Source organism: Anguilla rostrata, chromosome 1 (genome assembly GCF_018555375.3).
Source record: "Anguilla rostrata isolate EN2019 chromosome 1, ASM1855537v3, whole genome shotgun sequence".
NCBI classification, from domain to species: domain Eukaryota; kingdom Metazoa; phylum Chordata; class Actinopteri; order Anguilliformes; family Anguillidae; genus Anguilla; species Anguilla rostrata.
The window spans coordinates 4,880,344-4,895,602 of NC_057933.1; the positions used below are offsets into that span (position 1 = coordinate 4,880,344).

At 45.4% G+C, this 15,259-nt stretch overlaps 1 protein-coding gene across 1 annotated transcript; it reads left to right on the forward strand.

The window, feature by feature from the left end:
- The first annotated feature begins 1,253 nt into the window (after nt 1-1,253).
- etfb (electron transfer flavoprotein subunit beta) lies at nt 1,254-10,552 on the forward strand. Its single transcript, XM_064307926.1, has 7 exons — nt 1,254-1,413; nt 3,455-3,613; nt 5,073-5,231; nt 6,130-6,270; nt 7,200-7,268; nt 8,120-8,332; nt 9,793-10,552. The coding sequence occupies exons 1-6, from the start codon at nt 1,363-1,365 to the stop codon at nt 8,288-8,290; spliced, it is 750 nt and encodes a 249-aa protein (XP_064163996.1). The 5' UTR covers nt 1,254-1,362; the 3' UTR covers nt 8,291-8,332; nt 9,793-10,552.
- Nucleotides 10,553-15,259: the final 4,707 nt, after the last annotated feature.

Consider the following 15,259-nt stretch of genomic DNA (forward strand, 5'->3'; position numbering starts at 1 on the left):
GAAAATACCTGCCAATGCCATCCGTCCTGCCAATGTCTAGACATAAGCATTGCCATAGCATAAACCAGCATGCTCATAAAACTTTTAAACTTCACGTTAAATAGTGTTGAATTTTGTGAAACAGCATCTGTGTCCTAATGGCCATGCTAGATGGCTATCGATCGATTGTCTGCTTTTTTTATTTCTGTGGGAAGAGTGGATTTTCAGGAGAGTTATTGGTCCCATTGTTGCTGAAAAAACAAATGTCCACTAGCTGCTTAGATTCTCAAAAATAATTGGTTTATTGCAAACTAATCACACAGGCTACTGTGTGGCCTCAGCCTAATATGCGTCAAACAAAACACGAAGCAAGGAAACAACAGTGAGCTAACGTAACAACCACCCACTGTCTCTTAATCCCAGGTGAGAGAGTGTGCACTCAAGGGTGCCCCTTAATAAAACATAGAAAGGCCCAGCCCCAATCCACCAGCTGCCGATCAGTAAAGTGCCCCACATCAAACTTTATTGTATCTATTCATATCTTATTTGCAAGTGAATGGTGTGCAAAGTGAATTTGCAATGCATGCTGGGATAGGCTCCACCACCCCCCTACCCCGACCCTGACCAGGATAAGCATGTATAGCTAAGGGATAAATATATTATTTACAAGAAGAAGGAACAAATGCAAGTACACAAAAATAATTTGCAGTATTACTTGTGCTGGAGAAATTGGAAAGCCTACAGGGCTTATACTAGAACCTCACTGCCAGAAACGAAATTATATTAATTGAAGCCCATGAATGAGTGACAGGCTTGACCCTGAAAACATGATCCCATAACAGGACTGAACACTGTATTGCATGAACTTGAACGCTCAACGACAACTTATCAGTGCATTATTAGCATCCCCCATGAATGTATATGTGGGTCTCTCCATCTTATTTATTTCACAAAAAAATAGCCTTGCCTGTATCTGCAAATCGCCCACGGTAAAGGTGGATTTTGTTCAGGGTGCTTTTATACTGACGTTAAATGCAGAGCCCCGGCTACACGACAGATGAACTTTACCCTATTTATGAATGGATTCCCCGTTGAGGAACTCAACATTTATAAGCTCTTGTTTCCACCCGAAATAGTATCCAATCATCTGAATCTCTATTGGCCACCAGAAGCCGACTTTTTAAAGGACGATTGGCTACTGATTTGATTTGATTGACAGTTTTAGCCTTTACGTTTTTTGATTGGTTTTAGAACTGGGCGGTTCCGTCACACTCCATTCAGAAGTACCTTCAAAGGTATCACATTGAAACCTGTCCGACTGGCTTTCCGAGTATTAAAAAATCTCTAAAGTAGAGCCGACCTACTGAATAGAAGAGTGAGAACATGGCTCGGGTTCTAGTCGGAGTTAAGCGGGTCATTGACTATGCTGTTAAGGTATCTACCGAGTTCACTTTTCATTCTGTACATTAACGGCGATATTTTCCATTCATAACCATCCTAACTTACCTATCGTGCTAGTCGCACTGAATAGACCAACACAGCTGTAAACGATATTCGCGTGTCTATACCGAATTAGCGTTAGCTAGCTTAGCAGGAACCAAGGTCAGCATTGCTATCATCCTGTGTTTCATGACCTGAGGTCCGAGTTCACGTAGCTGGCTAGCTAATTTTCTAACGTTAGTTATCGTCGCACACCAGGTTGACATCGGAACGTTCTAATTTACTTCTAAAATACCGTTGTGCTCAGGTCGGATTAGTTTGCCAACTAGTGAGTTTGTTGGCTGCCGAGTATGCATTGAAGTACGTCTTTCTGAAAAAAGATAAATTGCTTGCTAACGTTAGCGATGTTTCGCAATAGGTCAACCGATGGACTGGTCAGTGACATGGCTAGGTTGAACAGTCGACTGGCACACACAATCTGCCTTGGTGGCAGACACCATTAAAGTTGTCACATGCGTAATTCAACCTGCCCATCGTAACATGTGCGTATGTGTAATATGAGTGTTAAATTATGTACATAGAGGTGGCATTTGTCCATCTTTGTTTATTGGCTACTTGTTGCTCGCTAAATTATCTGTCTTTAATCGTGTCCATTGGCTCTGATATGACAGCGTGGGACGGTACGGCCACGGTGTCTTGTTGTGTACACCTCACACATCATTTGATACCGTTTAAGTTAACCTTACGTGCAAAACTAGGTAACAGTTCGGCGTCTTTCTGTCAAGCCTAATACGACAGTGCTATGTTTAGATGTCTGTCTCACAACCTGGTGTAACTCGATACTAGGTTCTGTTTGTTCTCACTTGACACCTACAGTCACAATCGATTCAGTATGTTATTGCACCTAATAAGCGGGTATACATGTTCAAATTCCTTCTGTTAACTCATCCCCTTTGCTCTTAAACCTTCTTAATTATTATTGTTGTTTGGGTTATCAAACAATAATGGTCATCAGAAAGAAAAGAAAAAAAAAAACAGCTCAACATATTGTGTGACTATGCTGGGCTGAGCCTAGTTAAATATTGTTAGGCCTGGGAGTTTTGCAATTGGAGAGCTCAATACTGTGATATGGAACCTCCTTCTGTGTGCTACCGTCTCTTCTGTGCAGCTGATGTCTGCCTGCTGAATCTGCTTTTGACTGGATCGGGCAGCCGTCCTTGTCCTCAGCCAGTCGTTATCGCTGCCGGTCGGGAGAGACCTGCGCTTATAGTCTGGATCGTTTGTGACTGAAGCCCCTTTCTTGGACGGCGGCCCACATAGCGACCGTTACTAACCGTTACCACTGCCCAGGGGCAGAGCGAAGCCAGGTTTCCCTCCCAAGGTGCATGTGACTGTAGAGGGCAATTAGTTGGGCTGTTTGAATGCACCGCCCCTTCCGTCCTGCCCCTTTTACCTCTCAGCTGGGCTGGGTGCTGTCATCCAGTGTTTTATTGTGTTGTTGATAAAGAAGACTCTCATGTTCATGGGTCCTTAAGTGGACTGGGCACCGCTTCTCCCCACAGATCAGAGGCAATACGGACCACATTAGCATATAAATGGAGGACTAGTCTCCTACATGGTTACAGTTGCTTTGGTGAACTGGCCAACCTGTCTCCTCGCAAATCGGACAAAAACTGGCCAACAGGAGTATTCTCTCACCTGGCCCAGTCCCTCACCTGGCCCACAGAGTAACCTGGTGATGAGTGGGGTATTCTTTCACCTGGCCCACAGTAACATGTTGACGGGTGGAGTATTCTCTCACCTGTTCCACAATAACCCGGTGATGGGTGAAGTATTCTCTCACCTGGCCCACAGTAACATGTTGACGGGTGGAGTATTCTCTCACCTGCTACACTGTAGCGTAGTGACGGGTGGAGTATTCTTTCATCTGCTCCACAGTAACCTGGCGATGGGTAGAGTAGTCCCTCACCTGGGCCACAGTAGCGTGGATCTCAGGTGGAGTATTCTCTCACCTGGCCACCCTCTCTCCCCGCAGATCAGAGTAAAGCCGGACCATAGCGGGGTGGTGACCGATGGCGTCAAACACTCCATGAACCCCTTCTGCGAGATCGCCGTGGAGGAGGCCGTCAAGCTCAAGGAGAAGAAGTTCGTCAAGGAGGTGGTCGCGGTCAGCTGCGGCCCCCAGCAAGTGCAGGTGCGTCGGTGCGGTCAGTCCCCGGGCAAGGCGGATGGGTGTGGGTCTGTCCTCTGCAAAGTACTGCAGCTGCTAATGCAATATGGCCCGAGTGCAGCTATGCTTGGTCCATGTACATGCATGCAGTTTTGCAGGTGTGCAATATAATGTAGGTCCATATGCATGCATGCAGTTTTGCAGGTGTGCAATATAATGTAGGTCCATATGCATGCATGCATGCAGGTTGCAGGTGTGCAGTATACATGCAATAGAGGCCCGTATGCATGCAGAGTGTGCCTGCAGGTTGCAGACATGCAATATAGGCCCATGTGCATGCACAGAGTATGCGTTTAGAGTGCAGGTATGCTGTATAGGTCCATATGCATTTACAAAAGACGTATGCATGGGTCTTTTTCTTTTAATTTTAGTGTATGATAGAAGGCACTTCTGGGTGGGGAGTCGTTCTAATCTGTTGTACTGTATTATGTCATATGCTACTCAGATTACTGTTAACAGGGTGGGAAACCCTGTTTCAGTGGTCCCTGTGTTTGATTCTTTATGCACTGTGTATTATCAGCAGCGTTCACAATAAAGCAGGTTCTAGCTGGTTCTGGTGAGCTGCACGGTTAACTGGCCAGCATGTATCCCTGGTGTTTGTGTTGGTAGTTTTAGCGCAGAGACACGTTCTCTCGGCTTTGTGTCACTGGGGAAGCGGTGGTTTTATGAGGCACAGTCGGTGAAAGTTAAGTAGTATCAGCATGTGGTGCGGTAACACTAAATGTCATAACAGTCCACCGCAAATATCGGCCAATCAGTAAGTCTGTTTGCTTATTATTTGTGAAATGTACAAGCTTATCTCCCTTGCTCTGGAGAGATTACGTGTGTGTGTGTATATATATATATATATGTACTTTTTTTGTTAATGTGCTTCAAAAGACTAAAAGTTAAAGATATTAGAGTGGACAATGACTGCAATTAGTTTAAATAACCTGCACGTTAACATTTAAACCTTTAGAAAACCAGCCTTTTGCATGTACTGCAGCTGTAAAGCTCTTCAGCTCAGCTGCAGTTGGATTATATAGAGCTCACTCCTGAATTACTGGCAGCCTTGTTAATGATTAGTGAGAAAAGCCTGTATAAAATAAACCGCAAATGCAATGAGTTGTATTATACAGATGTTGAACTTTGATTGGACTTAACTGTTATGGTCAGATGAGACTAAAATTGAGCTACTTTTGGCCATGCACACCAGCATTACCTGGGATGAGTTTGTGCCTGCAGTGTGTTGAAAGGGTGTAGCTACATGTTAAAATGTCCATGTTGTGTGTTGTGAAATGTATGTGTTGTGTATTGATGTGAAATGACGTGTGTTGTTGTGAAATGTGCATGTTATGTGTCGTTGTGAAATATGTGTGTGTTGTGTGTCGTTGTGAAATATGTGTGCGCTGTTGTGAAATGTGCGTGTTGTGTGCTGCTTCAGGAGACCATTCGCACAGCCCTGGCCATGGGCGCTGACCGGGGAATCCACGTGGAGGTTTCTGGGAAAGACTACGAGACCCTGGGGCCCCTGCAGGTCTCCAAGATCATGGCCGCCTTGGCCAAGAAGGAGGAGGCCAAAATGGTCATTTTGGGCAAACAGGTACAGTGTCCTACCTGTGTGAGCAGTGTGGGGGGCAGGCTGACCTCACCTTAGGGTGGGGGTCCTCCACCCTGGTCCTGGAGCACCACAGGGTCTGCTGGGTTCTGCTTTTTACCATAAAATCGGCTTAAAAGCAACCGATTCAGGCACCAGTAAGCCAATGGGATATCAGTTCATCCTCCATGGATTTAATGGATTTAAATTTGCAGTCCGGAGTAACAGTGTGGCTCTCCAGGACCAGCGACGGGGACCCTGCCTTAGTACCTGTGGCCTGGTCAGTGCAGGTGTGTGTGTGTGTGTGTGTGTGTGTGTGTGCGCGCGCGTGCGCATGTGTGCGTGAATGTACATGCGTGTGCGTGTGTGTGTGAGAGCCATTCTGTAGCTGTTAATATTTTAAATGAATTTAAATGATTTAAAATGAATGAACTGTTAGTGTAACTGAGTGTTACATGTGGTTTTATGCACCAACTTTTGGAGAGTAGTGGACTTCTTTTAATGGCAGAAAACAGACATGTCATCACAGCTGTTTTTTTTTTTTAGCATTACCATGTCACAGTGTTTCATCAAAAAAAAGGAAAAGATGACTCTGCTGCTGTGAATCCTTGTGACCTGCTGTGTGTCACTCACTTCCTCTCACTTCCACGAACGATGCAAGTCATGAGGGGCTTTGTGGGTAATGGAGTTTTTGTGTGCAACGTGCGGGCGATTGAGTCAGTGCTGGTTTAACCCCACCGCGGCAGCGCACGTGGTGTCTGTGTGAGTCGTGCTGCAGTTCCGTGAGGCCTGCTGCTTCCCGCGCGACCGCACGCGATGCGTCGGGCCTTTACCGCCGCCTAGCCGGTCACGCGCTGGCTGGCCGTCTGAAAGGCGCCCTTTTTTTTTTTTTCTGCGTTCGCAGGCGATCGACGACGACTGTAACCAGACGGGCCAGATGACCGCCGCCCTGCTGGACTGGCCTCAGGTGTGTGGAGGTCTTCTCTCGAACCCGCCCGGCGCCCGTTTAACGGTCCCGTTTAGCGGTTTACCGGAGAACGCGGTGTAAAGTACGGCTAATCGCTGTGGCCCCCGTTAACAAACAGAGACGTAGATTTTTTTTTAAAAAGTGCAACGCTACAATGCTTAAATTGAAGGGATAGGGGATCCTAAAAGTGAACAGTAATACATTGTGTCCTGGCACACTTTGGATTCACATAACAAATGTGTCAAAGAAAATGTATAGAAATATGTAAGAAAGACTGAATACTTTTGCAGCCTTTAAACTGTAAACGACTGATGCTCCTGGCACTTATGTCTGTGGATTGGCAGGAGAAGTGGGCGTGCAGCTAAATGTCACTGCCCTGCTGTCCGGTGTGTGTCATCACAGGGTCTGGTTTCAGACCGGTTTCTGTGTGTTACAGTAAACACCGTCCCATGAGCACACAGCCTGAGGTCAAACGTCAGCATAGAGACTAATGTACGCTAAGCGTTTATCAGCGTTTGACTGTTTCTGTCAGGCATAGTTTTTCGACCTTGCAGTCGGCACATTTTAAGGGTTTATTAGGAGAAAAACTTCATAACTGGTCTGTTTTATTTGTGTAAAATAATTTTTTTTCTGAGGAGGAATAGGGTTCACTCAGCTCGGGGTTTGAATATCGCGCACTACAGTAACTGAATGAGGATTCAAATATTTGTTTAAATTTGAACTTGATATATGGTTGTGCCTTGCTTGTTTCCCTGAAAACCTTTCATAGTATACATTCATACTACAAACTATGTGATTTAATATAGCGTGAGTGTGTCATTGCAACATACAGCCAATAGATGTCATGCTTGGATTTCATGCCTGTCATCATCACTAATTCCCCGTCCTACGCGAAGCTGTGTGTGTGAAAAGAGGCCCTGCGGAGTCACTTCAGGGCATTGCGTCGGAGGTGACTGGAGGGGGACAAAGCTGAGGTGGGAGGTTGACTGTGACCTGCGGACTCAAAGCGAGCCACCTGCGCATTATGCTCCCTGCGGCTCAACACCCCGCGATACGCCACGCTGCCCAACATTATGGTACTGCAGCGCTCCTGAACACACACGCACACACACACACACGCACGCACGCACGCACGCACGCACACACGCATGCACATACATACACACACGCACGGACCCACACACACACGCATGCACATACATACACACACCCACGCTCTCACGCATAAACACACACCACGGACTCACACACACACGCACACACACACAGGTGCTCACACACGTATACATGCACGGACGCAGACCCACACCCACACCCACGCTCGCATACCACTCGTTGTACTAAACTTATCTGCGTTATTTGATCAGACTGCCGTGCATAGTTCTGTGCTCTGTCTGTAATTGACTGTAACTCTCCTATCAGCTGTCATCTACAATAAATGCCCACGTGCATACACTCGTTTATCCAAACTTATCTGCCTTATTGCATACAGACTGCGTGTTCTCTCAGCCTTCGTGCCTGTCGTTTGACGAACCTCCATCAGCTGTCATCTACAATAATGAGATGCCCAACAGATGCATCATGGCACAGTCTATCCCAGCTATGACCACTTTATACACATACAGACTTGTGAGATGTTCTCTCGCTCTCTCCTTTCCTCCCTCCTGCCCTTCTCTTTCTTTCTCTCTCTCTCTCTCTTTCTGTAATTCACTCTCTTTCCCTCCCATACTTGCTGTGTATATCTCGTTGTCTATCACTCTCCTCCCACATTCTTTCTCTATATCTCTCCCTCTCCACCCCTTTTGCTTGCTCTCTCTCTCTCTCTCTCTCTCTCTCTCTCTCTCTCTCTCTCTCTCTCTCTCTCTCTGTCTCTGTCTCTCTCGCTCTCTCTCTCTCTCACACTCCCCCCCCCACCTTTTCCCCACAGAAAGCGAAGAAGAAGAAGATTGCTAACGTGAAGCCTGCGGACCTGGGGGTGGACCTGACCTCGCGGGTGGAGGTGCTACGTGTCGACGAGCCCCCCCAGAGACAGGCGGGGGTGAAGGTGGAGACGGTGGAAGACCTGGTCGCCAAACTCAAGGAGGCGGGGAGGGTATAGAGCCAGCAGGGGGCGACAGGGAGCGCGGAGGGGCGCAGGAGGGTAAGGAGAACAGGGATAACCGGTGAAATGACGGGGATCGAAACCGGCCCGGGCTGCGATGATTATAAAGCAACCAAAACAAAATGGAGCTAAAACAAAAACGGATTTGGAAAGGAACGATACATTTTGTGGAATGCCTTTCACTTTTTACAGAAGAGGGGTGAAAGAAACAGTGATGAGATTCAGAGGGGAAAACATAGACACGGCGTAGATTTAGCGAATTAAATGCACTTCTGAAATAGAGGAGAAAAGCAAGTGTCGGCGATTGATAATGAAGGATTCATCCACAGACTGTGTGTTGAGTGTTAATGATAACTCAATGAGGTGTTGTCGTTTGACGATGTAGTGAGATAAATTTCGCATGGTCTCTCTCGGGACCATTGTAGGTTTTTCCATAGCAGTGGTTCCCAACCCTGTTCCCGGAGATCCACCAACGTGTAAGTTTTCATTTTAACCCCAATTTACCGCACCTGATTCTACTAATTAGCAGCTCAACGTGATCTCTGGCTGTTGAATGAGGATGTGCTTTGTTTTAGGGTTTCCGGTAGATCTACAGGAACAGGGTTGGGCAGCCTTGGAATATTCTTTGACAAGAAAATCAGGTTCAGATGAAATAAATGTATTTTTGTCATGGTAGCAAAATAAAAACATCTCATAGCACAGGTTATGTAATAGGAAATGACGTGCCTTGAACTTATAACCAGTCGCACCCACCCCACACCCTGCATTGTGTACCACACATAATTATGGCTACCAGCTTGCCTCTGCCACGTGACCAGCAGGGATTTGAACTTGTATTTAAATGGTTATCCTCCGTCCTATCCATCGGCAGTCGAACAACACAGTCAAAAGATTAAATGTACAATTGAGTTTCCAACGAAGACGTTTATAAATTTATAAACAATTAGTTGCTAATAGTTAATATTGGGAGAGTCAGGAAAGAAAGTGAACATGGATGGAAGTTTAAATGCCATAAAAAGCATGGACATTTGGTTATCTTCTCTCCTTGCATTCTTTCCTTGCATCCTTTCCTCGCTTCCTTAGCTCCACTCAACAGAGGACTCAAGGAAAGGATGTGAGGACAGTGTACGTGTATTAGGCAAATAGGATATCCTTGTTTAGTCAAGCATCAGTTTGAAGCCACGCCAGTTACAGACAGTGACAGACGGGGAGAGGTGGATGCACAGGTCAATCATTTATACGTCGTGCGCTCTGGGGAAAAAAAATACTTCTGCAAAGGATGCGCTTGTGTTTACTTGCTCAAGCATCCTTCGGGAGCCTCCTAGCTCCTCGCTCCTAGTTCCTTCAAGGAGCATTTAATAGGCTGGAGTGTCCTTAAAGATGGCGGATCTCGGCTGATTCCCGGGTCAGTCCCGTTACGTTCAAATGTTCTTGTATGTTCCTGTGTTCTTATGCACATTTTGGGCCTGAGCTCTCTGGTTTTCCCCCCTTCCTCTTAGATGGACCGAACCGCAGAATGCACCGAGCCGGGCCTGTGAAATGGTGCGTTCCTGGCAACCCAGCCGATCCAGAACCAGGACCCCGCCCCTTCTCTGTGTGTGACTCCGCCCACCCCCCCATGCCTCCCCCTCCCCCCGGTGTCTCCGTAGGTGGAAGTGTGCAGTGTGACACTGTGATGTAGAGGACTGGCAACCATGGAAACGCTGATGCATTTTGAATGACATGCTACAATTAAGCAGTGTATATAGATTTATTTGCATTTGATTAAGGGTCAGACCTTGGGCCTAACCATCTATTCTGTGCTACAAAACAGGCTAATGTGTCCATAAAACTCCTCTTTCTTCATCCCAGCAGTTTTCCTCATCTCATACTCCTTTGTGGGCCAGTGAAGTCCACGTTGGCCTGTACTGAACCATCTGCACTGTTCATTTATCCCACTGTAGCATACTGGAGAATTTTTTTAAGTGTTACGTGTAAATATGGAAGCAGGGCTGTATTGAGGAGATGAACGTTTCTGAGGTTAATTGTTATAAAGATGACTATTTTTTTCCCTCTTTTTCTTTCACCTTGTAAAGAGTTTTGAAATGCATCGCCGTTTCTGCAGAACGGTATTTCTCAGTACCGAAAGGGAGGTGGGGAAGCATTCATTCATCGCAAAGTTGACTTACCACAAGCGCCTCTTTAGCTCTGATTGTGCATCATAACATAGCATCGTCCTACGGTAACAATAAAGAATAACTGTCTTTTTTCATATCTAAATCCTGTCGAGTCGTGTGCTCTGTGGGAAAACAATCTTATCAGAATGGATGAGGCTTGAGAGGAATTCTTCTCCAGTGGACTACAAAGCCTCTTTACCTGGAGGCTCATACATAGCAGGGAGAAAGCTTCTTACCTGGAATGCTCTAGCCAAGCGTGGGAAACTCTCTACATGGAGGGCTTGAGCAGGAGATGGTTTAGGGGCTCTCCAGTGGGAGAAGCTCTCTTACCTGGAGGCTCTAGCCAAGCAGTGGGAGAAGCTCTCTTACCTGGAGGCTCTAGCCTAGTGGCTAAACGTGAGAAACGTTGGGCCAGAGGACATGGGTTTAGCAGAAAGAGGCTCATTTGTCAGCGCTACAGACACACACACACGAGTAATGGGACGCTCCGGCTGTTTGCCTCTCTGGTATTGCGATCTCTCCCCCATTTTGAGGTGTTTTGGCACTCTGAAATGCACACAGATGCGGGGATGTTCTCAAGACAACACTGTCCTTGGGAAACTGCATACTCTGCGTAAAACGATTCCATGCACGGTCTCGGATGGAACCTGTGTGTGCGCACATTCACTGGCCCTGAATCTTACCCTAGTTGGCTGTAGTTAGTCTCGTCTTTGTGTATTTCTCAAGTTGTTCTTTAAGCAGTGAGTTCTGATTTTCAGTGATAACCTGACAGCTGCCTGAATGGCATTAAATGCAATTAACCTCATCAGCAGGGCTGGGAAATTCTTTTCTTGGAGGGCAGGTGTCTATGTGGTCTGTGTAAATGACTTACCCCAGTAGATTACATAATGTTACATGATCATTCTTATCCTAAGATAAACTACTTTCTCATTTTTATATAGAAAACCCATCCTACATATATACAGTACCAGATCACTTAGCTTGTACCGCAGTAAAACGTCACATACAGGGACACAAAAGATGTAATCATCTGTGACTCGCCAGCTCGTCAAGAATTTTGAAATGTAAGGCTAAGCTAAGGCTAAGGCTTGGAAATTGTACTATCCAATTTGTATGTTGTTTGTGTGTCTGGGTGGGCCTGTTTGTACAGAGATTTTTTTTACGTTTACCATGAATATGAATAAGCTATATTTGGGATAAACCTAATGTGCAACCTTAAAAATGCAACAGATAGTTCTGACTGTGTAAATTTGATCAAACACACGTCATCCTTCGTAATGTAGGTTTCTTTTCAGAAATGTTGCTTGTAGCTACCTGTGCCAGACAGAAAGTTTGTGTTCTACCTCATTGTATCCAGTAAACTGAAACGGAATTGGCTTCAGATGACAAATTTAAAACACAAAGGTTCTTTGTGTTGGGAAACACGAAGATTGGTTCAGCACATTTCAACCACTGAAACCCAACAATGCTGTTCTAGATATCTTTAACAATCTTTAGCCATCGTGAATCCCTGAAACCCAACCACGAGCAATGCTGTTCTTGATATCTTGAACTCATTGCCACAATCTTCGTTAATTGTCATGGTGGCCACACGTTTGGCAACAATCAAAAATTCAAAACAACAGTCGGTATCTAAATTATTCATTCTGCGCAACTGTGTCATGTGAAATCCTTGTTTGTCAAGATGCATTTAGATTTATGCCTATATATGCATTTTTTGGATATACCCCGATCGGAAATATGCATTTTCTTATGGTTTTCTTTCTCTCTTTTATCCACCATTACATTGTTCTGTTATCGCTCTTCAGATCTATACCTGTGGCAGCAGGCCAGTTTGTTTGGGGAAGGATTCCAAATTAATACTGTGGTTAAGGGCGGGGGGAAAAAAAAACAAAACTGAGAAGGCCTAGAGGATTGGTTGAAGACATGCCAAGCACAAAGTAGCCTAGTAGTTAATCTGATACTGTAGGACGTGTGCTGAAGTGGATATTACTCTCTGAAAGCAAGCATTCAGCCCAAACAAAGTCGAGGAGATCCAAGACTCTTTGCTTCAGCCCTCTAGACATTTAGCAGACGCTCTTACGGACTTGCACAACGTTTACATAGCATTTTACATTGTATCCATTTATTCATCTGGATGTATACTGAAGCAATGCAGGTGAAGTACCTTGCTCAAGGGTACAACGGCAGTGTCCTACCCAGGAATCGAACCTGTGATCTTTCGGTTATAAGTCCAGTTCCTTACCCACTGTGCTACACTGCCACCCAGGGTGGGACGGTGTGAGGGTTAGGGTTAAATATAACTTACATAGGCTTACTTCATACAGTTTGCCCTATTGTAATCCTTGCTTTTCACTCACTGTGTAATTTTGGCATGACTAAAAGCTGGCAATTCCCCAAGGGTTGCAGATAGAAGAAGAGCATTTTGGTGACTCCCCTTGTCCCCGCCCCCTTTCTCCATGATGAAGTTACTGTCATTGCTTAGGCTAGCAGAAGCTGCTCAGTGAGATACTGGCACTATAAGGAACCCATGAAGTCATATTTCCCTATTAATCGCTGAATTATTACATTGGAAAGACAAAGAGTAGAAAAATACTCACCAAATGGAATAGCACAGGGGTGGCACTAGGCCAAGGTGACAAGAATAGTTGGCTTGGGCACCATCCGTCCAGAGGCGAAGCTTATGAAATGCAGGCATCTGCCCTGAAGGCTGAGTTTCAGGATTTTTTTTGGTAACAGGATGACAGTGGAAGACTTTCATCTCCATGTTCCTCCGATTGTGCCACGTCGAACCTGACGGTATGGGCGGGGACGGGCGCGGTGAAACAGTGTGGAATGCGGATCGACCGGTCCAATTTCTGTTTTTGCTCATTCCGTTATGTCGTAGTCACAAGCAAACACCGCACACACAGGCCTGGTGCCATCCATCCCTGCATGGGAACTGCGAGGTTCCCACGAGGAGTGGCCAGTGAGCCCCCGACTGCAGTGTGAAGAGAGAAGGAACAGGACAATGAATAAGCAACTGGCGCCTTTGTTTCAAATGGTCCAACATGGCAGTGGCAGTGTCGTATAATTGGTAATGAGTTGGTCTTGTAACCGGTAAGGTCACAGGTTCGATTCCCTGGCGGGACACAACCGTAGTACCCTTGAGCTAGGCACTTAACTTGCACTGCTTTAGTATATATCCAGTTGTATAATTGGATACAATGTAAATTGCTATGTAAAAAAAGTCGTGTAAGTCACTCTGGATAAGACCGTCTGCTAAATGCCTGCAATGTAAAGTAGTATAAAGCCTAAAAATTAGTTTCCAACTTGCGTTGGGCTTAAATTTCACTGTCATGAAAGTGAAATTTTTAAATTATGAATTTTTTTTTAAATGAATGCCCAAAATTATTGGGATTAATATGGAGCTGGTGCACCCTTTGCTGCTATAACAACCTCCACTCTTCTGGGAAGGCTTCATACTAGATGGCTGGAGGATCGCTGCCGATATTTGCCTCCCTTCAGACAGAAGAGGATTAATGAGGTCGGGCACTGATTGGGCGATCAGGCATGGCTCGCAGTTGGCTTTCCAACTGTGCCAAAGGTGTTGGATGGGGTTGAGTTCAGGGCTCTGTGCAGGCCAGTCAAGTTCTTCCACACTATTATCAACATAACCATTTCTATATGAACCTCGCTATGTGCCTGGAGACACCGTCATGCTGAAACAAGAAAGGACCTTCCCCAAACTGCTCGGGAATCACAGAACCTTGTAGGATGTCATTGCTGTATGCTGTAGCTAGAATTACGATTTGCCTTCACTGGAACTAAGGGGCCTAGCCCAAACCATGAAATACAGCTCCAGACCAAGGGGTGCCCAGATACACATATACACTATGACCAAAAGTGTATATATATATATATATATATATATATAGTATCTATTTGTAGAAACTGGAATTAAAACACATGCTACATCTATTCGATATGCTTATGGCATAATTATGTTTGTATACTATACTCATCGTTGGCTTGTAAGGAGCATGAACTTCTAAGGGCGACATATTTGTTCTTCAAAAGGTACGTTTTATTTACATATAGATTTCTGACGCACAAGCATTGTTCAGATAAAATAAACCAGTCGAACCTGTTGAGTGAAACCCATATTTAAAAAAAAATTGACTGCGAAACTGGATTCTGCGAATCTCGGGCTCAATGCCCATGCAGGTCCCTGGCAAGTCACGTGCCCGCATGCAGCAAACCCGCTTGTTTATGTTGCTGCAGTTTTATGTTGTCGCAGCGACAGGAAGACCAATATCGCGTTAATTCTCTCCTTCGTTCCAACATCCCCCCACCCCCACCCCCACCCGAGTGATTTATTCCTCCAAACAATTTTTCCCCCTCATTTTCAGAAACTGAGACCAAAACGGCGTACAGTGGGAGCTCCCCTTCTACTTAGTTTTTTAATCGAGAGTTAGAATACAAAGAAGTACTTTTTTTTTTTTAAACAATATTTTCTACGCGTATGATTCTAAACTTGAAGCTATGGGTATTGGAATGCACGCGCTCGGTCGCCCATTGTTAAACTCCCAGAATTTTCAGTTCGTCTTCGTACATTCGTACAAGTCGTGCATTCCGGGCATCTGACTAATTTGGGCAGGGTTCGTTCACTTCAACGACAAACCCAAGATAGCTCAACCGGCTGCTCGCCAACCTTAAAACATAAGCACAGACGCCAAACAATGTATGGGATGCAAATAATAATTAAAAAAGGTCAATGTTGGCTGCTTAACACTCTGTAGGAAAAATGTATGCTATTCGCGTGGTGTGA

Bases quoted from the DNA above. Each gene is read 5' to 3' on its own strand.
- etfb (XM_064307926.1), top strand. From the start codon at position 1,363: ATGGCTCGGGTTCTAGTCGGAGTTAAGCGGGTCATTGACTATGCTGTT. The intron at 5,232-6,129 runs GTACAGTGTCCT...CTGCGTTCGCAG, and splicing joins TGGTCATTTTGGGCAAACAG to GCGATCGACGACGACTGTAA. The intron at 7,269-8,119 runs GTACTGCAGCGC...TTTTCCCCACAG, and splicing joins CCACGCTGCCCAACATTATG to AAAGCGAAGAAGAAGAAGAT.